This window comes from Lepidochelys kempii, chromosome 15, assembly GCF_965140265.1.
Source record: "Lepidochelys kempii isolate rLepKem1 chromosome 15, rLepKem1.hap2, whole genome shotgun sequence".
Lineage (NCBI taxonomy): Eukaryota > Metazoa > Chordata > Testudines > Cheloniidae > Lepidochelys > Lepidochelys kempii.
Genome location: NC_133270.1, coordinates 30,157,021 through 30,184,782, shown reverse-complemented (window position 1 = coordinate 30,184,782; position 27,762 = coordinate 30,157,021). Strand labels below are relative to the sequence as shown.

The window sequence follows — 27,762 nt, the reverse complement described above, 5'->3', positions numbered from 1 at the left end:
CTCTCTTCAATAGTCTGGATATTAGCTCAGTTTGGACTTTGACTCTTGCCTAATCAGAGAAATCAGAGGTGGAAGAGACCTATTAGGTGCCAGCCAGTATCCCAGGAACCAGTGCCAGGGTGTGGACACTCTACTGCTTTGCCCAGTTTAGTTTTAAACATCGCTAGCAGTGGAGTTTCAACCTCTTCCTGTGGGACCTCTCTCAGTGGCAGCGGAGGGCAGGACGAGGAGCAGTGGTCTCAAGTGGCAGTGCGGGAGGTCTAGGTTGGCTGTCAGGAAAAACTTGTTCACGAGGAGGGCGGTGAAGCACTGGAATGTGTTCCCTAGGGAGGTGGTGGAATCTCCTTCCTTAGAAGTTTTTAAGGTCAGGCTTGACAAAGCCCTGGCTGGGATGATTTAGTCGGGGATTGGTCCTGCTTTGAGCAGGAGGTTGGACTCGATGACCTCCTGAGGTCCCTTCCAACCCTGATAGTCTATGATATGACTCTGTGATATGACTCCTAGCTTGAGTCACCAGTCTCAAGGCTCTCACCACTCCATTTTTCCTAATATAGAGACAAAAATTTCTTTGTCCTAATTTCATCCCTTTGCTCCTAGTTATACGCTCTTGCCTCAGCCGGGGGCTATATACAGGCCTCTTCCCTCCTCCATATCTGGAGTATGCAAACCTTTGTCCACCTCCTTCTAATCTCAGGTGTAGTCTGACCAGAGTGTTATAGACGAGGGCTACTCCCTTGCCGTTCTGTGCCCTGACGCCCCTACACACAGTGTGTAGAGTACACACACAGTCAGCCTGGGAGCTCTTTGGGGCAGGGAGGGACTGTCTTTTTGTTCTGTCTGTACAGTATCTAGCACAAGGGGGTTCTGGTCCATGACTATGGCTCCTGGGAGCTACCACGATGCAAATAATAATCAGCTGCATTTACAATGCACAGAAAAACAGCTCCTGGAGAGGCAGTTTAGTTGAAAATTACACAGCCATGAAGAAAAATGGCAGAGTATCGCTTGAGCTTGTCAAGCTAAACAATATCAACCCAAGAAATGTTTAGTGAAACAAAAAGGAGACGAGTGAGAGAGACTGGGGCTCTCAGGGGAGACAGATGAAACCCTGAAGGGTAATGAGAGCAACAAGCCAACAAACGCAAGACTCAACTAATTGTGCAAAATGAAATATTCATGTGACTGCACATAAAAGAGAAAAAATTCAAGGCAGAGGACTGAAATTCTCAGTGCTTCCCTGACAGCAAAAGGCTAAGAGGGGGTTTGTGATCCAAATCCCATGCAAGTGGATTATTAAATCACTGCAAATGGACCAGAGAGAGCAACATGATAGAACAAAACTGAGAGAGAGCCAAAACAAGAGAGACAGCCAGCGGGCCCAGGGAAGAATAGACTGGAATTGGGATGTTCAGTTCAAGACGCTTGCTTTCTATCTCACAGGTGCAGCACCATATGACAACATTTTTGGTGATAAAACAAGCAGTATTTAACTGGGCATTCAGTATCATTCTTATTCAATATTCAGGCAGGATGGGAGCTCTGCTACGATTGTACAGCACCTAACACATGATCCTTTAAACAAAGTAATTGCCCCAGCAAATCCACCTCCAGTTTTGGGTGTGTGTGTGGAATGGCCCCACTGGGCATATTTTGGTCTGAAGCAGAAAGCCTTTAGAGAACAACCTGTTTGACAGCTACCCACCAAGTCAACAGCGTTGGCACAGAATCTGAATCGTAGCAAGGAGGACTGGCCGAGTACCTCAAACGACAACCAGGCAGGTATATTCCTCTTCCCCTGCACAGTAACTGGCTGCGTTGTGAGTTCCTACTGAACCATTTCTTAGAACACCAGCCTAAGGCTAGGAATGCATGACAGTTATCTTGTATCTACCTAGCGCCCCATCCTAGAGCATCCCAACCCCTTTACACATGTAAAGAGTTCTACAGACTATAGACTTCATCCTTCACTGCACCGCAGCCATCTCTAGGACAAAACCAGTGGTAATCAGTGCACAGCAATAATGCACCACAGTTTAGGACAGGAACCAAAAAATAGATTTACCAATTGATGCTGCTAAGGGAGTTTAGGGAGGCAGAATGCAATGACTCACACAGGAATCTGTCCAGGACAGCTGGTTTAATACACAGAATGCCACAAGATCCAGAATGACCACAGTGGTCAGGGCTTTATCCAAGAGACACCACATCCAGCGTCACTGCACCCTCAACACCATTATGGACAGGTCTTTGCACTAAATTACCACCATCATTTCCCCATTGTGCATAGATGAAATACAACATTTCCTGTCCAAGTACAGACCCAGCACAATGCTGCCTAGCTTACGGAGTCTGACAAGATCACAGCCCAGGGTGACGGCTGCAGGCTGTTTATGATACTATACTAGAAATTGCACTTCACCAACACATCCTCTTATAAAGCTGGAAAAAGTGCAGTTCTGACATTCCAGGGGCAGGGTAGGACAGATACCCCACATTCAGCCAATATTTACTGGAGAAAACACTTAAGCTTCCACCTCAAATTTTGCATTGCAGCATTTTTATGCTAATCCATAACAAAAATCACACAAGCTTAAGACCTATATTAATTTCTGGCCCAAAATGCCAACAGCAAATACTGCCCACTAAAACAGACTATGTCTTCTTCCAAATCACTGGTCCATATGGAGCGAGCCCATGATCGCCACACAGCCAACATCCAGAGTTTAATCAAAATAGCTATTTAATTTTTTCACCCTGTCCTGTTCATTCCGTGGTCCCTATCGATCACTTTTATAAGTTGATCAATATCTGTCAGGAGACCGAATCTTTAACCAATGCAGTCTAAGAGATTCATCAGAAATCAATACACCCATCCATATATAAGGCTACACTTTGCACAGGGAGGGGTAACTGGCAACTGAGCTCTCAAGAGGCCTACAGAGAAATGACCAAGTGAATTCCATTAACACTGCAGAAATAAAATCCTTCTTAATCATTGTTAGGGTGGGAGAGCAAAAAACAGTGCCCGACTCAGGGCCTTATTCCACACTTATTTTTACGCCTTTGTATCCCTCACACTTATTTGCTCAGGTCTATGGAATTACTATAGACTTCAATGAGTTTGCTCATCTGCTTCATGGTAAGCATGTGAATGTTTACAGAATTGGGGCCTGGGTATGCAAAACTGGGACTGTAGGCGGGGAAAATGGGCTCCATGTCAGATAACTGGAGACCACTGCAAGCACATATCTCAAATGAACTCCAAACCTAATCTGTGCTGAGGGCCAAACCTGGGCCCGTTTCAGCCATAATAGCCAATCTCTAATAACCAGACTGCACACAGGGATTCAGGCTTTTGTCTCCATCTGCTACAAGATTCCCAGGGTCACGCTTCGCCTCCAACCATAAAACCCCAAACCAAGTTGTCCCAGTCATTTGTCTGCACGCCACTCCTGGCCCCCACAATCCTTGCTGTCACTGCTTCTCCAGTGTAAAGCTGAACATAACAGCAGTTAAGACAACAGCTGGGGTGCAGGGACCAGGAGCTAATGAATAAATTCCAAGTTTAATGAGTCTAAACCAATATTTACCCATAACATTGCCTTTCACTTGGCTAGGTTTTTCCACTTAACCTGCCGCATGCTATTGCGAACAATGTGCCTTCTATATTAGATTATATCTGCATTCACAGTTTCCTTTTCAACAGGGATGGCAAGGCTGTTTTATTGATTACACACAAGTGTACCAAGCACAGTCCCTCCCAGCTGTTTGGCTCTGTAGAATAGTTTATACTAAGCTAAATGTGGACAATCTGAGAAGTATCATACAAGCACAAACATTCACTGTTCACTTCAAATACAGAGCTAGTTTCAAGTATCAGCGGGGTAGCCCTGTTAGTCTGACATCAGGGACGGTAACACACAAAAGCCAGTGGGAGAACACTTCAATCTCCCTGGACACTCAATAAACAGATTTAAAAGTAGCCATCCTTCAACAAAAAACTTCAAAAACAGACTTTAAAGAGAAACTGCAGAGCTACAATTCATTTGCAAACGTAACACCATCAATTTGGGCTTGAATAGAGCCTGGGAGTGGCTGGCTCACGACAAAAGCAATTTTCCCTCTCTTGGCATTGACGCCTCCTCCTCAATTATGGGGAGTGGACTACATCCACCCTGACTGAATTGGCCTTCAACATTGGTTCTCCACTTGTAAGGTAACTCCCTTCTCTTCGTGTGCCAATATATATATTTAGGCCTGTATCTGCAATTTTCACTCCATGCGTGTGAAGAAGTGGATTTTACACCCACAAAAGCTTATGCCCAAATAAATCTGTTAGTCTTTAAGGTGCCACCGGACTCCTCGTTGTTTTTGTAGAGCTAGTTTCCACTCTTTCAAAGGCAACAGCACTTAAATCTGACACAGCAGCGGCTCTCAATTTGTCTAGCGTCCTTCCCTTCAGGTGTTGTGGATCTGAATATCCTTCAGCCACGTCCATACACACAGTTTGGCATTTCTGGAAGGCTGGCTCCAAGAGTCTCTGCAGAGATCATGAGCTTTCAGGTGGGTCTGGCACATCCGTATCAGTTCAGCAGGAATCTCTGAAGGATGTTGACGTGGATAAGGCTCTGGTCTGGGGCTCAAGAGAGCTGGTGTCAGTGCCTGGATCTGCCAGACTCCCTGTACGACCTTGGACAAGTCACTTCATGTCCCAGTTCCCCATCTGTAACATGGGGCTAATACTGCTGTTTCCCGATGTCAAGTTGTAGGAGATGCCTGTGGCCTTGCAGATTGGCTGCCCAGTGAAGGAGAAGTTAGTGATGCACTGTTGGGGTACATTTTAAGGGTAATCCCCTTTATCTACACATCAGCATCCATCCTAGAACAGAGGTGGTCACACAACATGCAGGCAATCCCTTCTCCCAAAGATCTCAGCCCAGCACCAATGCCCGGATCCTAGGGAGCAACTCTGCTTTAAGAAACTAGTCTAGTAACAGACCAAGGCAGAGAACAAACTCTCCTGCTGTGCACACAGCTCCCTCTCCCAGAGCCTTGAACGACAAGGACACCACCCAGCAGGTCTTCCCCAGACTGACTTTTTTTTCTTGTTGTTAAAGGTGCAAGAAAAGCACATCTTGGAAGACTGGGCACAGCACCAGCTAGTGAGACCTGCCGTAACAACACTTCCTTTCTGCCATCTCTTGCCTGCCTTGTACCCGTCACCTGTAAGCTCCTTGGAGCAGCCACTGTTCTTCCCCTGTGGGTGTATACAGTGCCTAGCACAACAGGGCCTCAGACTTGGCTGGGCACTGTAGACACTACTGTAATAAACAGAATCATAGAACTGGAAGGGACCTCGAGAGGTCATCTAGTCCAGACCCCTGCACTCAAGGCAGGACTAAGTATTATCTAGACCATCCCTGACAGGTGTTTGTCCAACCTGCTCTTAAAAATCTCCAATGATGGAGATTCCACAACCTCCCTAGGCAATTTATTCCAGTGCTTAACCACCCTGACAGTTAGGAAGTTTTTCCTAATATCCAACCTAAACCTTCGTTGCTGCAATTTAAGCCCATTGCTTCTTGTCCTATCCTCAGAGGTTACGAAAAACAATTTTTCTCCCTCCTCCTTGTAACAACCTTTCATGTACTTGAAAACTGTTATGTCCCCTCTCAATCTTCTCTTTTCCAAACTAAACAAACCCAGTTTTTTCAATCTTCCCTCATAGGTCATGCTTTCTAGACCTTTAATCATTTGTGTTGCTCTTCTCTGGACTTTTTCCAATTTGTCCACATCTTTCCTGAAACGTAGCACCCAGAACTGGACACAATACTCCAGTTGAGGCCTAATCAGCGCACAGTCGAGAGGAAGAATTAGTTCTCGTGTCTTGCTTACAACACTCCTGCTAATACATCCCAGAATGATGTTCGCTGGACTCATACTTAGCTTGTGGTCCACTATGACCCCCAGATCCCTTTCCACAGTACTCCTTCCTCGGCAGTCATTTCCCATTTTGTATGTGTGCAACTGATTGTTCCTTCCTAAGTGGAGTACTTTGCATTTGTCCTTATTGAATTTCATCCTATTTACTTCAGACCATTTCTCCAGTTTGTCCAGATCATTTTGAATTTTAATCCTATCCTCCAAAGCACTTGCAACCTCTCCCAGCTTGGTATCGTCCGCAAACTTCATAAGTGTACTCTATATGCCATTATCTAAATCATTGATGAAGATATTGAACAGAACCGGACCCAGAACTGATCCCTGCAGGACCCCACTTGTTATATCCGTCCAGCATGACTGAACCACTGATAACTACTCTCTGGGAACAGTTTTTCACCCACCGTATAGTATCTCCACCTAGGTTGCGTAATACTAGAATGCTGTTATAAAAGGAGGCTCTCTCTGCAGCTTTGCCATGGCTATGGCTGGTTATCTATCACCCCAGAGCGGTGTGCACACTGGACCAGATTTTTAAAAACTGGCCTCTGGTTTGGCATTTGCAGCGGGAGCACATTGATGATGCAGTTTTGCCCCACTTGGTCCGGCAGACCACCACCATCTCATGGAAGAAAGCTGTGATGACCACTGTAGTTAGGATGCCAAGATACCATTCCTAGCCAACGCTGTAATGGCTCAGAGACACCTGTGGTCCAGCCACAAAGGGTCCAGTGGATGAGGCTCAAGGGGTGCAGGTGTGGATCGCCCGCTAGCAGGACCTGTGTGCACACACACAGCCAAGCTGTCATAAATATAAAGGGAAGGGTAAATCCCTTTAAAATCCCTCCTGGCCAGAGGAAAACTCCTCTCACCTGTAAAGGCTTAAGAAGCTAAAGGTAACCTCGCTGGCACCTGACCAAAATGACCAATGAGGAGACAAGATACTTTCAAAAGCTGGGAGGAGGGAGAGAAACAAAGGGTCTGTGGGTTTTTCTTTATGCTGCCTTTGCCGGGGATAGACCAGGAATAGAGTCTTAGAACTTTTAGTAAGTAATCTAGCTAGGTATGTGTTAGATTATGATCTCTTTAAATGGCTGAGAAAAGAATTGTGCTGAATAGAATAACTATTTCTGTCTGTGTATCCTTTTTTGTAACTTAAGGTTTTGCCTAGAGGGATTCTCTATGTTTTGAATCCAATTACCCTGTAAGGTATCTACTATCCTGATTTTACAGAGGGGATTTCTTTACTTCTACTTACTCCTATTTCTATTAAAAGTCTTCTTGTAAGAAAACTGAATGCTTTTTCATTGTTCTCAGATCCAAGGGTTTGGGTCTGTGGTCACCTATGCAAATTGGTGAGGCTTTTTATCCAACATTTCCCAGGAAAGGGGGGAGTGTAAGTGTTGGGAGGATTGTTCATTGTTCTTAAGATCCAAGGGTCTGGGTCTGTAGTCACCTAGGCAAATTGGTGAGGCTTTTTACCAAACCTTGTCCAGGAAGTGGGGTGCAAGGTTTTGGGAAGTATTTGGGGGGAAAGACGTTTCCAAACAGCTCTTCCCCAGTAACCAGTATTTGTTTGGTGGTGGTAGCGGCCAATCCAAGGACAAAGGGTGGAATATTTTGTACCTTGGGGAACTTTTTGACCTAAGCTGGTAAAGATAAGCTTAGGAGGTTTTCATGCAGGTCCCCACATCTGTACCCTAGCGTTCAGAGTGGGGGAGGAACCTTGACACAAGCTCTGCAGCCCTTCCTCAGCCCACTGACCTCCAGAGTAAGAGCAGCAAGATGAGGCCCATGCAGCGGAGATAATCTCCTGAAGAGCCTCAGCTCGGCGTCTCACAGGAGCCGAAGTCGGGTGCTTAACTCCCATCAGCTCCCTGGAGACTCCCAGCTGGAAGACATTCAGTGGCGAAGCCTGTGTGCGCTCTGGGCACAGGGCTGCGGGATGATCATCTGAGAGTGCGACTGCAGCTCAGCAGAGGCCATCTCCACTGCTGCCGTAACCCAGAACCAGAGGGCACTGGGATGCAAACCGAGCGATGGCGTCTCCTTGGAAGAGAGAGAAGGTCAGATCCTCCTCACGCTCTAAGACGGCCAGAACGACGGGAGGGGACAAGCCCAGAAGCCTCTCATCGGACCTTCTGGTCAGCCAGGTTACACTGCGTGATGCTAAATATAACCACTGATGGCTGCAGCCGTCTGCTTACTATTAGCAAACTGGCAGCCAGGCAGGTCCCCAAAGACGAGCTCTCCAGAGGCGTAGGGCACAAAGGGCTATCACGGACCAGGGAGTGCAACATAACTGAACTCTGGGAGGCCCTATTACAAAGCTACACCAGCCTCCTCCTCGGCTCCCTGCTATCCAAAACCGCCTTCTAGCATCTCTGTGCCCCAGCGTCACTTCCCATCACAGCACAAAGCATCTTCTCTGATTTGTAACGGAGCAGCCCAGAGGCCCCTGGAGATGGCAGGGCTACCCAGCCATGCAGCAAGGAACAACCCAACCAGATGAGTCTGACAAGAGTGGGCAGGAAAGAGAAGCAAAGAGAGGGAAAGCGATTTGCCTAAGGCCACACGGCAGGTCAGTGCTGAGCAGGGAATCGGGTCCTGGTCTCCCAACCCCCAGTCCAATGCCCTTGCCACTAGGATAAAATCCGTAGGAACAGCGCTGTACTGTATCAAATAAGGGAGATACTGAAGAATATCAGAAGGAAGCCAGATGTCTGTTTGAAATCTAGAATCACTGTTCAGAATTATTCCAATTTTGCAGTTGTGGAAGGTTTATTCTAACTTTTATTCCAAGCCCATTGTCTGAACGTGTCTGGGGCTCCTGTTTCTAACTGCCCAGACCTAGCCGGAAAAAAAGGTAATCAGGAAAGTCGCCTTTCAGTGCCATCTCCAGTGCATGGCAGGCTGACACAACCTGGTCAGCGATAACGTTCGTGCCTTACATAACCACAGGTTTGCTAATGCAACACACCCCCAGGGGTTGCTCACAAGCAGAAATGATGGGAAAGCCCAACCAACGAAGATTTCCACAGCAATGATTATACCCTGCACTTGCTGAGTCACTCTGTTTTAAATGGGAATGAAAGGGAATAAAGTCTCATTTAATAAATATCCCACTTTTTTCCTTTAGTTTGTGAGCGAATTTAATATTCACGAGTGTCAAGATCTAGTAGTGCTGGCCTGAAGCCATGAATAGGGCTGCAAAATTCTAGGCATGCGTTCCCACTCAGCTGCCTGCACACCTCATTTCTGATCTGCAGCACCCCATAACCAGCCCAGTTCTATACCAGGCATAGCTAGGCCAGCACACCACAACCCTGCTCTGCCACACTGCTGCTACTCCGCACACAGCTCTCCGCTGCTGCTCCTCAGTCTTGACCTGCCACCCCTTCCAGAGCGGAGGGCCAATTGGGACCAACTAGTTTTGGGATATGCACCGAGCGGGATTCCAGGAAAAGCAATCTAATGTTCACTGGACACTGAAACCAATATTTGAACCTAGTTTTCTAGCAAACTCCCAGGACTATCCAGCTTCTGAAACAAGATTTTTAATAAAGTTAAGACCCATTAACTTTTCAGCACAGAAATGTCATTTATCTGAGCCCCACCATTTCTACTAGAAGCCTGCATTCAGATTTTCTCTGCTCCCTTCTCACGAGGGATACAGCGACTTTCATTTCCCATTAAATCTGAACATCACATTCCTTTCAAACGGTCTTCCTTGGTTCATGTTTCAGGTGGCTGCGGATTCTGATTTCCCCTTTCATATCATTCATACTCGCCCTCTGCTTTAATGGCCCCTGCCTCTCTCATATTTCCTACCACATTAATACAAATAGCCTTATCCCTGGCGTTTTGGCAGCTGAAATGGGGTTAACAACCCAAAGAGTGTCAATCCCCATTCTTTACTGTAACAAGAAAAAGTCTTTATGTTCCTTTTTCCAACAACATTTAAAGCCTGAAGTCTGTGCCCATAGCAAATATGGCAAGTATCTGCTTTAAACTTCGGTTTGTTTTTGTATGTTTACGTTTCGGGTTCTTTTATACGCCAGTATTTACTCTCACTTCCACTGCAATCTTTGTTTCACGTGGTTTTGATCATATATTTAATGAGTTCTTCCTTGAGACATTTTAACTGCCAGCTTTGGTGCCTACAATTTGAGCATGGTGGGCCCAACCTTGCAGTCCTCATTCAAGTCTTGATTCAGCAGAGCCCTTAAGATGAGACATAAGGACATGCTGAATTTTAAGCACGTTTAAATGCTTTGCTGAATTGAGGCCTTATTCCTTTCACAGCAAAAGCGCCAATTAAAATCTATAAGAGATGGTCCAGTGGCAGGAATGCAGCATTTCTCCCTACGATGGCATTAGGTTAGGATTCCATGTACCATAAGAAGCTAAGGAATCTTCAGGGAGACAGAGGCCAAATGAAAGCAACTGTGGGCATGTCTACCCTAGAAAGAATTGGAAATTAGATCAGCAGCAGCGCAGTTCAATTGGCGGTAATGCAGGTCATCTAACTCGCATTTCTCAGTGATAATGCTGCAAGCCTGGTTTTTTTATTACCCCAGGAATAGACGCCATGCTGGTAAGACACCTGCACCCTAATTAGACAGAGCCCTAGCAACACTCTCATTTGAAAATGTCCATTTATTGAACTGGTCACTGGATTCAGAAAGCTGAAATCTCTCCTGGCTTTCACCTTGTTACTTTAACAGATGTAACTGTCTACATCTCTGAAACACATTCTGGGTGCTCCGAAACCAGAGGTAACGTCTTTCCTTCTACATTCTTTGTGAAGGTCCAGACACAGAACAAGAGACATCCCATTCCCCCAGAAGCTGACAACCTGAGGGACATCAAATGGACAGACAGACAGGGGAGTACAAGGCAACCGTGAACCACTGTGGGTGACAGGCGGCGTTCACAGCACAGCACCATGCTGTGCCTGTGCCCCGGGCCAATGCAGGACTTCAGGCTCTACAGGGCTGTCAATCCAACATCTTTCACGAGCGCTAGATTTGCTTTTACACTGAGGAGACAAAGGCAGCGGAGCTGTTAATCTGGCTCCTTTAGAAAACAGAACCACAACATCCTGTTTTATCTGCCTTCTTTATAACGTTCACAGTATCAAGATGTGGGTGTTCTTTACAACACGTTCATATTCTTTCCAGCAATGAACAGTCTGATTATTCCAAGGGCAGGTGCCAAGCAGATCTCTCAAACACCCTGCAAGCTGCAGCCAAAGTCTCCCACTTATCAGCTTTAGAGTTTACTAGCTGACCATTAAATAAATAGCCTAATGAATACGTGCTCGATCTGTTAGAACGCTGCCAGCCCCAGAGCACACACACCATCTCTACCCGGAGACTGCATGGACTCTGTTCAACATTTCCACAGGGTCACCAGTGAACTGTTCCCAGCAAACTTTGGTGTAGTCACTGGGATACCTGCAAGAACCACTTTATGGACAACCTGAAACTAGAGAGTTATCACTAGCATGTGCACTCCAGAGACTAGGAAATGATTGCCATTAGCACATGTACACTAGTACATTGAGTCAGTAGGCAAAATGCTGCCCCCAGGCATGCTAGGGTAAACCCGAAGTATCCACATACCCAGTTCAACAGACTTACTGCAGATTTGGACTGGTACAAGGGAAAGCAGTGGTTCATTGGACCAGATTCTCAGCTGGAGGAAATCAGCATAGCTCTGCTGAAACCAAGCAGAGACTCTGGCCCTGTGTGTCTAACCTTCACATGCTCTCTCAGCATAACTAAGAAGTTGTTTGCTCTCACTGCCTCAGACTGGCTTGAGTATTACATTTGAAGTGTACACCGGATGGGTAGTTCCCAGGCTCTCACACGAATCTGTTATTTAAAACAAACAAACAAACAAACAAACATGGACACATAGGTACAAATTTTACTTTCAGTTACATCAGCGCAAAACCACTGAAGAAAGAACTGTTACTCCAGATTTACATCAGCGAGATCAGATTTGGGCCCATCCTCTCTGCATTATACTTAAACAAATAAATCCTTCCATATGTTGTCTGTAATTTCAATATCCTCAATGACACATTGACAAGTGTGTTTCGCTGATAAGGGAGTATTCAAACATCCAACCCAAGAGCATATTAACAGAAGCAAGATGCTGCAGAATAAATATTCTGGGTTAGCTACAGCAGCTACGTCAGTGGGAACAGTCATTGCTGTCATTAATTTTTCTCTTGCTCCAGTGACAAGGAAGCTTTCAAGTTTCTTTGAAAGAGAAGCACTGAAGACCAAATGTAGAGAGAAAACAGCACTGCCAACCCAAGCAATCAAAACTCCTGAGTCAGACCCCAGAAAAATTTTTTGATTATTAAAAAAAGTGTTTCGTTCTTTTTATCAGCCTTCAGGGTTCTGATTTTCTGCACAAACAAAGAATGAAAGAAAAGATTTTTTTAAAAAAGCGAATTATGTGAGAATGTCAATCACATGACTCAAGGAATGAGGACTTCACAGTAAAATCCCAAGAGCTGGCAACACAGATTAAGAGATAACATACTCTGAAAAGGTTTCAGAGTAGCAACCATATTAGTCTGTATTCGCAAAAAGAAAAGGAGGACTTGTGGCACCTTAGAGACTAACCAATTTATTTGAGCATAAGCTTTCGTGAGCTACAGCATCCGATGAAGCGAACTGTAGCTCACAAAAGCTTATGCTCAAATAAATCGGTTAGTCTCTAAGGTGCCACAAGTCCTCCTATACTTTGAAAAGGCGTCATCTGTCAAGTTAAATAGCCCCTTGCCCCAGCTCACTGCTGTAGATGTTCTATTGAAGGACTACTTAAAATTAATTTTTAAAAGCAATTGTAACAGTAATTGTCCAAGTTATCAGACGCAAGAAATGCTCCAAATCAGAGGAAATAATGCAGAGCCAGCGAGCCAAGAATACCGGCACAGACGCTCCTCCCCAAGGCCTGCCCAGGAGCTGGAGCGAATCACACCAGCCCAGGACCCATCACTGCCCCAGACAAAGGGTCCAATTCACTCATTGCTAGGCACAACTCCATTACAGACACTTTTGCCAGCAGGGACTCCAGCCCACGGATTTCAGTGGAGTTACTAAACTCACTGAACTCCTGAACACTGAACTGCCAAAGGGCACTCTGGCTTTAGATGGGAACAGTGACTTCCATCCACTCTGTATAATGAATCCAGCAGTCCCATCTCCATGGGCAGAGACCCATCCTTGCCCTGCACTCAGTGCACCAGACTGTTTGACCACATTTCCATTGAGAGATGGTCAGCTGCTCCATATTCTTGTAGTCAATGAACCATCGATTTCAATCCTATTGACTCAGACCTCTGGCTTTTCCAGAAGTGTTTATTAATTATTTATTGAATAATCAAGCCACTTATTGAACACAGCATAACACTTCCTGCTGCTGCAATATAAATTTCATTGCTATCCATGGGTTTCCACCGGATTACTCCAGGTCTCAGCCTGCCTGTATGACTCTGGAATTTCCTGACTCCTGAGCGCTTGGTTGTTTTTTGTCCCCTTTTCCCCCTCCTTACCATTGTATTAACGTCAACCTTGGCATTTAAATGTGTGCGTGACACATGGGACACACAAGGCATTTGCAGATTTTTATACCAGCCGACAAGCACTTCACATGACCTGGACATATTGCTAGTTAGATTTCATTAGGGAAATATCTTAAGTCAAAATATATAGCCGAAACACAACTTTTAATGTGGCAATTAGCTGGCAACTGCCTCTCTTACACACACACACACATGCACACTCGGTATAGATATTCCAGAGTCCTGTAGATAGGTTCAGAGCTGGAGTAATCCGATGCAAACCCACTGATAGCAATGGAACTGCACCTATTTACACCAGATCCGAGTTTGACAAGGGAGTAACACCTGCTCACACCAAGCATGAACTCAGCCCATGGTTCCCACTTGCAACACGTAATTTGCGCAGAAGGCACATGTGTGGTAGGCTCTGTGCCTGTTTTCGACATTAAATGCAAACTTGCCTGCGTGGATGTTGGTGTTGTTTTGGCAATACCAAGTGAAAGATGCTGAACTCTGGTCATTTCTTGACTTTCGAATGCTTGATTCCTGGGCTGTAGCCCGGTCTCAGGGAAGTCGACTGGCACCATGGAAATAAAGAACACGAACGTAGCACGGACACTTGTTTTGATTCGGTTGTCTCATGAGCTCCACGTTTGCCAAATACGGACGCCGCTGGCTAGGGCGCCTGCCCGGCCTGTCTTGCTTTGAAGCCACAATGCTGAATTTGTGACAAGGCAAGCATTTCCACGGCAACCGACTGATGCCACAAGCATAGGAGGATGACTTCTTGGCTGCCCCAAATCGAGGCTGGGCTGAGAGGGGAAGAGGAAGTCTTAATTGAAGCAGAGATCTTCCTGAAACGCTATCAAAGGGCACACGGAAAAGGAGGAGGGAAGGAAATTGGGTTTGGTATGAAAGTTTTCCCCCAGGACTGCTGGAGTCTGAGAAAGCGGCTGTAAGCAAGTGCTTTCATCTTCAGCCAGACAGAAAATGGTCTCTAGTGATTAGAAATACTGTTTTCAGCAGAGATCAATGCAGGCAGCCCAAGAAACTGTATATTAAGGCCTTTTGTCTACGTCTGATGGAGGCACATTTAAAATGACTTGTATGTGTAGTGGGGAGACTTCCAAACGTCCCTTTAGAATCAATAACTTTCGTTATCAACTTACAGCATTTCAGTCTCACCCTGGTTATGTCTGAACAGTCCTAACAGCTGCAGAAACACAGCATTTGTTTCTGCCTTAACAATAATTAATGCTCAAACACTCTGATTCCCCAGGAGATCCCAATAATTCTAAATGAAACACACAATATCCTAACAATCCAGAAATGAGAGTTCACATTGGCCCAAGCCCGTCAATATTTCAGAAGGATTGGTGCACACGGCCCAAGAATACAGACACAGGCTGTGCAAACATTGATATTGCTGACTATTTTGCATAACTTAGCTGCAAACTCAACAACAAGGCTTGTACGCCAAAGAAATATAGGTAGGAGCTGGGAGGAAGAGAGATTGATTTCTGGCCGTCTAACCCAGGGTGGCATTACAGAAAATCTATAGCAGAACTCATTCAAGCTATCAGAGAACAAGCAAAAGAGAACATCTAATGGATAGGACTATAAAACATTGTTAATGCAACTGGGTGTGGCCAATTACAAATCTAAAACTAGGCAGCACAGTGTACAATACAGGGAAATCAACTGTTTATTGATAAAACGTTTTAAAATGTCTATTTGCTGAGTGGCAAGTCAAAAAAGCAAAGTCTCAACAGATGCATAAATACAACAATTAGAGAGTTGATTTTCCTGTTTCATCCAGTTATTTCACATGCTAGGACTGTTCATGTAACTAGCTCCTAGGTACGTTGTGGGCTTGACTCCATGGCTGCTGGAACAATTTTTACAGTGAGGGTGCTGAAAGTGGAAACCATGTATTTGGTTGTTATTACTACTCTAAGCCAGGGTGTGCTGCTGTACCCCCAGCACCCCGAGTTCCAACACCCCGCCTGACTCCCATTTGCCTTTTACTTTGCAACAGGACAGAGCGAATGTAAAATGCTACCATTTTGATCTGCTAGCATTTTACAATGTGCCCCAGTGTAGGTGACAAAACAAGGTGCAGGGTGGTGAAGAACTGGGCCCTACATATCTCATGTTCTTTCAAGTGTAATGCTGACTTTCCAATGTGTGCTTATCTGCAATGCTACTACTTACAGCTGAGCAAAAGAAAAAAAACTGAACATTTGAAATAAAAAATGCCTTTTCAATTAAGTGGAAGTTTCTGCAAGAGCACTTCTGCTTTTGTTGAAGTTTTCCAGGTATTTACTGAAAAACTGAAACCTCCCTGCAAGCTGAACACTTTAGTGATTCAGAACCAAATATTTTTCATTTTGACAATAACCTGTGACTTGACAGCACATCAGGAACCGTGTGCAGCTTTCAGAATTAACTTGACTTATTTCCATCCACTTGGTCCCAAAACGTCTGACAAAAGGGACAATAAGAGCAAAAAAAAAAAAAAACACTTTAGGCCACATACTGTTTTCCTGAATGTGCAGCTCTCATGGACAACTTCTTAAAAAACAATTCACACACAACAGCAACATTCTGCAGTATGGCACCCAAGCACAGAGGCTGCAATGGGAAGTGCACTGCGTTCGATAGTTAATGCAAGAGATTTTCAAATGATTTGTGTCACCTATCCATCTGTTTGAGCTCGTCAGGCCTTGTCTACCCTGGGGTTTCAGATGCCCATGCAGTTGCACCACTGCAAACCCCTAGGGGGCGCCAGTATAAACTACGGCTTTCATCAGCATGGATTTACCTTGTTTCAAATGACTCATCTACGCTAGCCGTCTGCACCAGATCAGCCACATCGGAGGCAAAAACGCTCAGAGTAGACAAGACCTCAGTCCTGATTCAGCGGAACAAAAGTTAGCATTTGTGCTAAAGCAGAAAGTCTTAGGGGTGCAATAAAGGCCTGCAGTGCTGCTATCCATGGGGAACTGCTGTAGTCTTCTGGCTTGACGCAAAAGGGTTAAATCAATTCAGAAAAGAAAGATTGAGTTAAAAAAATATGAAGTAGATCCAATGAGTAGAGGAGACAGAAGAGAGGGCAGTGCTGCGCCAGACAAAAATGCCTAGGAGTCACCTGTTTTAACTATCCGGAACGTCACCAAATGATTAGCTGCATAACCCAGAGACTCTTATTTTCTCAAATATTTTTCTTACTTCTAATGGATAAAAGAAGTGGAAGGAGAAATGCAGCTCCTGGGCTCAGCAAGGTCTGACCGCATCTTGCTGAATCAGGGGCTTAGTGCCAGACCTCCAGTGACTTCACTAAAAAGAAAAGGAGTACTTGTGGTACCTTAGAGACTAACCAATTTATTTGAGCATGAGCTTTCGTGAGCTACAGCTCACTTCATCAGATGCTGCGAGTCGGACCAGGCCCCAAGCCTTTGCCAATAGCACTGTGTGTTCTGAACACACAGACACCATGCATTCGGACGCTGAGCTTGGGATGCTCAGGTACTGCCAAAAAATCCCATGCAAAGCATTAAAAAGAAAAACCAAATGTTTTACAATCCAGTGTAGGTGAATGGGAGGAAATTCTGCAGTGTTTCTGTCACACAAATACACTAAACAGGGATATTACAGTCATGCACTAGGCCTGTTAAATGAAAAGCAAATATCAGACTATGCCATATACTGACATTCATGTATCCAGTTTGGGGTGACTGGAGCTATTTCACTTGGCCACAGTGTCTTTTTTTTCCCACCTCCTCTTCCCCTCTCTCCTTTGATACAGGCTTCCTCTTTGGTTGAATTTACCTGGACCTATTGAAATGCTGCAGGACGTGGCTGCTCATCTGTGCAACAGAATGGCCCCAAAGAAAGCTCTAATCCCAGGCTGTGGCATAAACTCCCGCGGGGAACTAAGGACCATCCCAAACCTTACCATCTTCTACCCCGAGTGCAGGCCACATTTCTTCAACCTGCCTTCTCTCGCACATGCAGAACAACGTGCACACTTCAAAACACAAAAAAACAACTCCCTTCCCTAGGGAGAGAATGAACCACGCGGCTCGTCGTTTGAGACACAACCGGAAGGCCCTCAATACTACAGTGACAAGGGCAGGATCCAAACCAACATAGAATAGATTCCCAGACCTGAAGATCATGCCTATTTAACCCTGTTTAAACTTATTTCATCAGGTCACTGAGTATTACTCATCTTCTTTGCTATCACCACCCCTGCCTTTACCACATCAGACCTTTCAGAGGCTGCTTCCTCGTTCTGCGTCTGCTTTCTGTTCATCCCAATTCAGGCGGGGTCACAGAAGGACTGTAATTACGAGGGGTCAATTTTATTTCAGATGTTAAATAACTGTCATACCCTTCTTCCAGTGTAACAGCAGTTGTCAAGGCAACAAGAAGTATTTCTTTCCACCACACCCATCACAACAAGCGTCAAGCTGTGGAAGGGCACAAACTGGTTGGTTTGTTGTTTGGCTACTCAACCACGTGTCAATTTTGATGAAAATAATCTTTTCAGTTTTCAAACCACGTGTCTTGCTTACCTTATAAAACACAGCATGTCTAGTGGGTAGAGCATGGGGGCAAGATGTCGAGAGACCTCAATTCTGTTCTTGGCTGGGCCACTCACTCCCTGCATAATCCCTTCCTTTCTCTAGGCCTCAGGTTTCCTCTCTGTAAAATGGGGCTCGGAATGCTTACCCACACTGGGGAAAAGATTTCAAAGTGAGAGGATGAAAAATCCTGCACGAGGCACACACAGGCAGCACAAGACTGGGTTAGTGAACAGAGACTATTCAAGATGTGTTAAAAGGGAGACCATCAAGCCAGACAGGCCTAAAATTAGCCCCCTAGCAGTCCCATCTTATGGGCGCACACACTCATCTAGCACAAATATGCACATGCGAGCCTTCTTGTGAGCAGCTCAGAAGTGCTGAGATCAGGATTCTCAAACATTTTAACACCCGGCTGATTTACACCAAGGGAGCAGTCAGGCAGAGAACAGGGACAATTAGAGTCATTCCTGGCACAGGGGCAAACAGGGTGCTGTCCCACACGGCAGCAAGGGGGCGACCTTAGGGGAGTCGCATTGCCAGCAGCAAAAACATATTTACATGACACAGAACAAAGGAATTTGTACCACCAGTTTCAGAATGGGTTAAGACTGCAAGCACACCCCCCTTGCAATGCTCACCAACCCAGCACTCAGCCAGAAACACGGAAGATGACACAGGCTCAAACTGGATACAGCTATATCCGTTAATATGCTCTGATTAGACTGTATTTTTGGTAGGGGGTTTTTAATATGATCCCATGAGCCATGAATATTGCCTCGCAGTGACCTACCATACTTACGTGTGCAATTTTAGAAAATAAATACAAAGGATTCTGCTCCTCTCTGCAAGTACCACACTGGCAAAATACAAGAGGAAGGGTCCATGCATGGTCTGTGCGATATACATTCCTCTAGGGGGCTCCAAAGCAGCTGGCGGACTCTAGGAAGGAGGGCTGCACTTCACAGACCACGAAACAACTGTTAAGATGAAAACTAAAAAGCCATCTCTGGCAAGGAGGTGACGTGAGGAGGTGGCCTGGGACTAGGGCCAAGCCCAGAATCCTGCAGCCCCAAAGGACACTGCTATGCCTCAGTTCTTAAGCAGAGTAAATACTGGGTCTGTGACCTTTCCCAAAGGAGCTGACTAAAACCCAGAAAAGAAGGAAAAATACAGGATTGAGACAGATGAACCGGGGTCCTACGGTCACAGGCTCTGCTTGCACAAACGGCTATCACTTCTGAGACTCCACAAAACGCCGAGTGACCTAGAGAGACAGAGCGAATGCTTTCCCTGGCATTCTCTCACGCAGGTGAGTCCAAGTGAGACAAGGGACAAACTTTCAAAGCACCTCCTGGCAGTTCAGCTCCAGGAAGCCTACTAACGCAGCTGTATCCCCAAGCAGCCCCTGGAAACGTAATCGTGTATTACCAAAGCAAGGCCTTTAATGGCTAACAGCACTTAGACTGGAAGCTGTCTGGGGCGGGGGCCATCTGTTTGTTCTGTGTGTGTACAGTGCCTACTGCCCGGGGCTCCTGGTCCATGGCTGGAGTCCTAGATGCTACCACAGTACAAGCAAGGACAATATCCTTCAGGGGTTTTAAATTGAAATAACGCTTCACATTTGTACAGTACCCTGCACCTAATACAGTACCCTGAACCCTGCGCCTGAAGAACTAATATTAGTTAATGGAACCTCATAACATCCCTAAGAGACAGTGAAAGTGAGACACAGAGAGACCTGAGGCAACTCTACAAGGTCACATGGTGGGTCAGAGAACCAACTAGGACCCAAGAGTCCCGGTTCCCACTAACTACTAGGTCCCGCTGCCCCTCCATGACCTGTAGACAGCTATAAAAATCAGGTCTGAGAGTCCTTCAGGGAATGTCTGACCCTTCCCCTGACAATATTATGCTCTTTTGTGTCAACACAGTCAATGACACCCTCTCAGTAACAGGCGCGAGTGACCATGCAGCCAGCTTTCAAAATGCCATTAATCCAGTCAGGCTTAACTTGTATCTTTTAACCAGCCAAAGTGATGTGTTCATGTTCCAAACTACTCTCCTGCAAAATCATGTCAGAAAACCAGAGACCTGTGCATGCCCCAGCAGGGACAGCCCTGGCTATAAAATGAGGCAGTGGCTGTGAGCAAGAAGGGGATATCCCCTGCTGAAGCCCCTCTGGGAGCAATGAAAAGCCCCTCTCCCCCGGCTCTGCTGAATCCCTTCAGTGCAGGTCATTGAAGAGTCCAGCAATTCAGGCGATGGGACTCATGGGGGAGCTTATGCAGCCTCCCAGGATTGGAGCCACTCTCTCCTTTAGGTTTCAGAGTAACAGCCCTGTTAGTATGTATTTGCAAAAAGAAAAGGAGTACTTGTGGCACCTTAGAGACTAACCAATTTATTCGAGCATAAGCTTTCGTGAGCTACAGCTCACTTCATCAGATGCACAGTGCAGCCCAGGCCAGTAAAGCCACAGGGGTGAGTTTGGGACTGTCAGTTTTTTGGCTGTGTAACTAATCGTTCCTAAGGGCTGCTAGTAATTACACAATCTCTGCTGGCAGGGCCCCAGGGACCGAGCTGCTGGGAGGTAGTTATTAGCAATGGTCGCAACAGATCAAAAGCAGATCCCAGCATTACCCCCTGGAGTGGGGGGTGTTGGCGGGGGGGATTTGCTCATCAAAACGACCCTGCACCCCAGATAAACCCCAGCCCTGCAATTCCCCAAATCACCCCCCCCCCCCGCTCAGTGGGCTGGAGAGGCGATGGGGCCGCGTTCAGAGCGCAGCCACCATGACTTACAACCTTGCAGCAATCACAAACAAAACCAACAAACAAGATGCGGGGGGGGGGGGAGCACAGCCCTACCCCCCCACCCCGCCCCCAAAGAGAGCCGTTCGACGGGCACCCCGGCGTGCTGACCCCCAGGGCGCCCCCTGAAACAGCAACATCTGGAGCATCCCCTAGTCTTCCCCCGGACGTCACGCTCCAGATGTGCAGCCCCCCCCCCCCCAAAAAAAAACCTTCAGGAGCCTCCCCCCAAAAACGCCGGCACTGGTTAATCCAGATGCGCACAGACACCTGGCGGGCGCACCCCCCCCCCCGCACATCTGGCGCCACCCCCCGCGGGAACCCCTGGCTCCAGCAGCGCGGGGCCCGGCCGCAGCACCCACCTCCTTCTTGACGGTGCGCAGGAGCCGCTGCCGGGTCTCCGCCTCTGTGGGGAAAGCGGGGAGAGGCGCGTTAGTGGCCCCGGCGCAGCCCGGCCGCGCCGCCCGGACCCCCCCGCCCGGCCGCCCCGTCCTACCCGCCGGAGCCGCGGCCATGGTCCTGCTCCTCCGCCGGGCGCCGGCGCCTCTGCCGCAGCCCGCGGGAGGGAGGGAAGGAGCCGGGCAGCAGCCGGGCTGGGCAGGGCAACGCCGCCCACTTCCAGCGACCGGCGGGCGGGGCTCTCCGGAGCCGGCGGGGCGCGTCTGCCTGAGCCCCCAGCCCCTCAAAACGCCCACCCCAGGCGCTGGCAGAGCCCCGGCTCCAGGAGAGGAAGGGGCCGGGGGGGGGGGGCACCAAGTCAGGGTCCCCTGAGTAGCCCAGAGCACTTAGTCTGCCGCTGCCTAGCGCCCAGGGTTACCGCCTTGGACATGCAAAAAACCCCGCCCCGGCCCCGCAGGCAGCAGCCCCCGCTGGTATCTAGGGTGGGAGCCCAGAGCAGATGGGGAACATTCCCTTGCTGCGGAAGCCGGGACACTGCGGCATCATTAGCCGGACACGGGAACTGTTAAGGGCGGCTACCCCCCTCTATGGGGATAATCCTGCAAGTCTTCCAAAAACACCCGGCAGATTGAATTATTTTTCTGGCAACTGGCAAATCCATAAACCAACCAGCCAAAAGACAGGCAGGCGGTGACCCTATTAGCGCATCCTCTGTGCCTCACCACCTGTCCGCACCTACCCCGGGGGGCCCAGTTCAGTGCTATGATCCCTAGGCTACACCTGGGGAACTCAGGCCCAGAAGCTAAGGCCCAGCTCCGTTGGAGGCAGACAGGCATCTCAACTGATGTCAAGGGGAGTTAGGCACTCATAGAATCATAGAATCATAGAATATCAGGGTTGGAAGGGACCTCAGGAGGTCATCTAGTCCAACCCCCTGCTCAAAAGCAGGACCCATCCCCAATTAAATCATCCCAGCCAGGACTTTGTCAAGCCTGACCTTAAAAACCTCTAAGGAAAGAGATTCCACCACCTCCCTAGGTAACGCATTCCAGTGTTTCACCGCCCTCCTAGTGAAAAAGTTTTTCCTAATATCCAACCTAAATCTCCTCCTCTGCAACTTGAGACCATTACTCCTTGTCCTGTCATCTTCCACCACTGAGAATAGTCTAGAACCATCCTCTCTGGAACCACCTCTCAGGTAGTTGAAAGCAGCTATCAAATCCCCCCTCATTCTTCTCTTCTGCAGACTAAACAATCCCAGTTTCCTCAGCCTCTCCTCATAAGACATGTGTTCCAGACCCCTAATCATTTTTGTTGCCCTTCGCTGGACTCTCTCCAATTTATCCACATCCTTCTTGTAGTGTGGGGCCCAAAACTGGACACAGTACTCCAGATGAGGCCTCACCAATGTCAAATAGAGGGGGACGATCACGTCCCTTGATCTGCTCGCTATACCCCTACTTATACATCCCAAAATGCCATTGGCCTTCTTGGCAACAAGGGCACACTGTTGACTCATATCCAGCTTCTCGTCCACTGTCACCCCTAGGTCCTTTTCCGTAGAACTGCTGCCTAGCCATTCGGCCCCTAGTCTGTAGCTGTGCATTGGGTTCTTCCGTCCTAAGTGCAGGATCCTGCACTTATCCTTATTGAAGCTCATCAGATTTCTTTTGGCCCAGTCCTCCAATTTGTCTAGGTCCCTCTGTATCCTATCCCTCCCCTCCAGCGTATCTACCACTCCTCCCAGTTTAGTATCATCTGCAAATTTGCTGAGAGTGCAATCCACACCATCCTCCAGATCATTTATGAAGATATTGAACAAAACCGGCCCCAGGACTGACCCCTGGGGCACTCCACTTGATACCGGCTGCCAACTAGACATGGAGCCATTGATCACTACCCGTTGAGCCCGACAATCTAGCCAACTTTCTACCCACCTTATAGTGCAATCATCCAGCCCATACTTCTTTAACTTGCTGACAAGAATACTGTGGGAGACCATGTCAAAAGCTTTGCTAAAGTCAAGAAACAATACATCCACTGCTTTCCTTTCATCCACAGAACCAGTAATCTCATCATAGAAGGCGATTAGATTAGTCAGGCATGACCTTCCCTTGGTGAATCCATGCTGACTGTTCCTGATCACTTTCTCTCATGTAAGTGCTTCAGGATTGATTCTTTGAGGACCTGCTCCATGATTTTTCCGGGGACTGAAGTGAGACTGACTGGCCTGTAGTTCCCAGGAGCCTCCTTCTTCCCTTTTTTAAAGATTGGCACTACATTACTCAAATACCTTTAAGGATCTGGGCCTAAATGACTTGCTCCAGGTCACACAGACTGTCTGGCAGGGAATCAAATGGAGGTTTCCTAAGTCATAGGCTAGCATCCTAACCCCTGTCATTTAGTGAGGAGGGCAAACTTCGTACCAATTTGGACCTCCAGCTACGCCGTCTAGGTGGACACTTGCATCCCCACAGGACGGATCCAGCAAGCGCAAAGCCGCGAGCAGGCTTGGGGCCCGGTGTTGTAGAATCAATTCTCTGCAGCTCACCTGCCTTTAATAAGTGATAAATAGCAGCAACACCAGCTGCCATACAGTAACAGCAGGTCTGGCCCTTTCGCTCATTGCCAGCTACAGCTGATGCCAGTTATCCAAAATGATCCAGTGGCTACTAATCATCATCGGTTCAGCCTATAAACCTCTCATCAACCATTCTGTGACTCACCCTTTGACTGTTCATGTTGTGTACACGGTCATGTGAGTCACAGGGTGCCCATGAGCTTTATCACTCACAAATACATTGGAGGCCTGACTCTTCTGCTCACTTACACCAGAGTAATGATTCACATCAGTGGAGTTGTGTCAGAGATATGTGAAATTAGGGCCAAACTGGCTGTATTTAGCATGATGTAGCCCATAGTCCAGGCTGCTGAATTATGGTGCCCCTGGTGGCAGCCCTCATCTTTCACGCAGAAGAGTTACAACCTACAGAGATAATCCATTGGCCTGTCTCAATAGTCTTGGATAGTGGGCCAGATCCTCCTCAGACATAAAGTGGCATCACCCCATTGACTCAGGGCAGCTATGCCAATCTATAGTAGCTAGCCCATTGCCGTTCCAGCATCGAGACAGTAAAGATCAGGGAAGTTGTGATGACTTGGACAGGGGTAGACTGCTGAACCCCATAGATGTCTCAAAGAAATATCGTAAACTACATAGAAACATCTCTGCCTCTGCCTCATTAACATATTTCCTGTCTTTCTCTTCCCTCATTTGCTCCTAAAGACATTTCCATAGAAACAGGTCCTTTGTTCCTTAGCAGTTCAGTTTCCAATAACTACAAACCATGTTAAAGATGAGGGCAGCTGCAATCAGCTACATCATATGCAAATAAGCTGCAGCCGTCTGGCTGCTGGCAGGTTGGTGATGCAATCCTCAGCTGGGCCTCAGTTTCTCTGATTGAAAAATAAAGTTAATTTCAGCTTCCGAAGGGTGCAGTGAGGCATAGAATTAATTTGTGTTTGCAAAGCACATTGAGATGCTCAGATGATGCATTTTATATAAGTGCAAAGTGTTATTCCCTATTCATCTCATTCTCCTTGTGACCTTCATTTAGTGTACCATATTCTGTCCATGTCAGGGCTGGTAATCCAGGCAGCAGCTCGCAACACCATCCAGGTAACCACATATTCTCACAGGTCCTGAGCAGGGTTCGCTGTTGCTATGCCAGCAGTAATCTACCTACTGAGGTTTGTCTGGGATATTTATGCAACTTCCTCAATAATTCCCCATTGATAGCTGTGATCTTGGCTTTCTCTCTATTTGGAGAAACACTGCCAGTCCCTTCAGACTCAAGCTTAAAGCAAAGTTTCCTCCCTGAGATTGTGATCCCTGATAGCCATCTGACAACTGCAATTCATCTGTGTCCTAACTAGCCCCATGTAAAATGAGGGGCCTTTTGATTCATAAAATATGCCCTGTCAGATAAAGAGCCATCTGCCACTCCTGTCTATTCTTTGACAGAATTTGGCTATAGAGAGAATGAAGGAAGCTTCTCTCCAAACAGTGAGAGCAAACAATTATTTCCAGTTGGAGGCATGTCAGATGAATGTTTGCACTGATAGGCCTTGCTTCCACTTTGCCTGTAATGTACTCGCTTCTGTTCTGGACGGAACATGTCAGAGCAGTTCATACATACACTACATCAGGACCTTTGTGGCTTGTGAGTGGGTGTCACTGCCCTCTGCTGGACGGAATGTGTTAGACCTACTCCTGTGTATACAGAGTGCTCCCTTGCTTGAGGGCCACTCCTTTCATCACCAGGAACTGGCCTGTGTTTTCCATGTAGCCAAAGTCCATGAGTTGAATTCCTAGCATTCTGTGTATGCGCTTAGCTGTTCACTATGCAGAGTGTACACATGTAGCAGGAAGCCACAGATCATTACAACCTCCCTCTACAAATCACTCCATGGCAAGAATCCCAGGAGGATGTGGCTTTGCAAAGAGCAATTAACCAGAAACCATGGACCCAAGATACATAATAGATCCTACTCTATAGCTTATATAATGCACGGGCTTGTGGAGGCTCTGTGTAACCTGTCCTTAGTTATTTAAAATTAATCCATTTCAAGAGACTACTTCCTGGCAAATTATATGGAATATGCTGGCTTTTACTGTTTATTTGTTACTAACCAAGGTCCAGCATAATAAAAAAAACATCCCAGGTATGTATCACAAGAGCGTCATTATTCAGTGCCTATATAAGATACAGTTTGTGATGACTGTTTAATTTATTTTAATGTAATAAACTAGTACCCAAATTTTGTTACATCCTCTTGAAGAATTTGAGAGCTCCCTTGCTGCAATAGTTAACAACTGGACACGGGATATGTAAGCTGGGTTCAAGGTGGAGACAGGACAAGGTTTTGAAGCTGGGAAGGCAAAAGATGTAAAATCACTGAGCCAAATCCAGATGCCACTGAAATCAATGGCAAAACTCCCATTATTAATTATTAGTTTATTATTTTTGTATTGGCTAATTACTGACATGCTCAGCACTGTGCGATTTACCAGTATAGGCAGACTTCACTCTGAGGAGTTTACAGTCTAAATTGATTTCCAAATGCGCTGCAGGACTAAACCCACTGCATTTATTTCTCCATCTTGCTTGTTGCGGGAGTCTGCATCTTTCACCTAATAAAATGCCTCAGTTACCTGACTGCAAAAAACCAGCAATTTACTCCTCAGTGTAGAGTGGGTCTCTTATCACAAGATGGTGCCATTGTGTTTGGTTTAGTACAGAAACTTTCTGCTTTGTGTAAAATAATTGGTATTGATGGTGTTGGATAGATTTAATAACTGATCCAGACAGTGTCCCCTTTCCTATTCGGGGGTTGTCGCGTGAGCCATTGGCATAAGAACATGCTGGTGAGAAAAATCAGATCTGGGCTAGTTTTATCTGAACCCAAACTACCAGATACTCCATCAGGGAAGAAGCAGATGTCAGGAGAACTGACGTGGTGGCACAAAGCCGCCTCACTATTGAAATATTCACTTAAGGGGTGTTTATCATGTGCCACCACTTGCCCCCCGGCCACCTGAGATAATGGAACACTCCACTGCTGGCATCAGAACGCAGGATTGTCAACTAGAGCAGGACAAAATCTTTTCAGCACATTGTAAATTAGCCAAAAAATGCATTGTTCAGGGCACTGAACCGATGCAAATTCAGTTCGAATTCAGTGAATAGTTTCAGATGAAAAAAACTGGGGGAAAAATCAGCACTGTCCAAATGAGCTGGTTCCTGTTCAAACAGCCTTTCAGTTTCAAATCAACACTCCCATTTTGATTTGTTTGACCCAAATGAAATTTTGGGTTTTTTTCACTTTACTGAGGAAAAAACAAACAAAAAATGGTTTGGGTTCAAAATTAACCAATTATATTCACTCAGTTCTATTACCAACCCTAAAGTTAAAAAATCATGAATCAGACTCCAGATAATCAAAGCACTGCATCAGTTCTTCCCCACCCACCCCATCCTGTGGGAATGCTGTCAGCTGCTCCCTCTTCCTCCTCTCAGCTCCTGAGGGTAGGGGGACAGTGCCTCTTGGAGGCAGCCCTGATTGGTTGCTCTTTCCCAGAAGGCGGGCCGATGGTTGAAATCTGGGGGAGCGCTGGAGGTTCCCCTGTCATTACGAGATTGGGCTCCCACCCCAGCCAGAATCACTTGACTGGCAAGGAAATCGCGAGAGCTGACAGCACTGCTCACCTTGCAATTACCACAGTATGAAGGGGTTGTACTGATTTATTGATTCCTCCTCCTCCTGGCAGGCAGGGGGATGATGGAGCATGCTCAGGCCCAGTACCGTCGCTCCAGGTCCCTTCCCTACCCCAGGCCCAGCCTGCCCAGGACACCAGGCCTGTCCCATGCACTGACC

General features: G+C 46.8%; 1 protein-coding gene across 3 annotated transcripts in view; it reads right to left on the bottom strand.

Moving 5' to 3' along the window:
• The window catches only part of SGSM1 (small G protein signaling modulator 1), an 80,449-nt gene extending 58,955 nt beyond the window's left edge, over window positions 1–21,494 (bottom strand). For all 3 annotated transcript variants that reach the window (XM_073312613.1, XM_073312614.1, XM_073312615.1), the window contains exons 1-2: window positions 21,422–21,494; window positions 21,288–21,331 (exon numbers count right to left, since the gene is read on the bottom strand). In XM_073312613.1, the coding sequence (XP_073168714.1) occupies window positions 21,288–21,331; window positions 21,422–21,440 (63 nt within the window). In that variant the 5' untranslated portion in view covers window positions 21,441–21,494. The remainder of the gene's footprint in view (window positions 1–21,287; window positions 21,332–21,421) is intronic.
• Window positions 21,495–27,762: the final 6,268 nt, after the last annotated feature.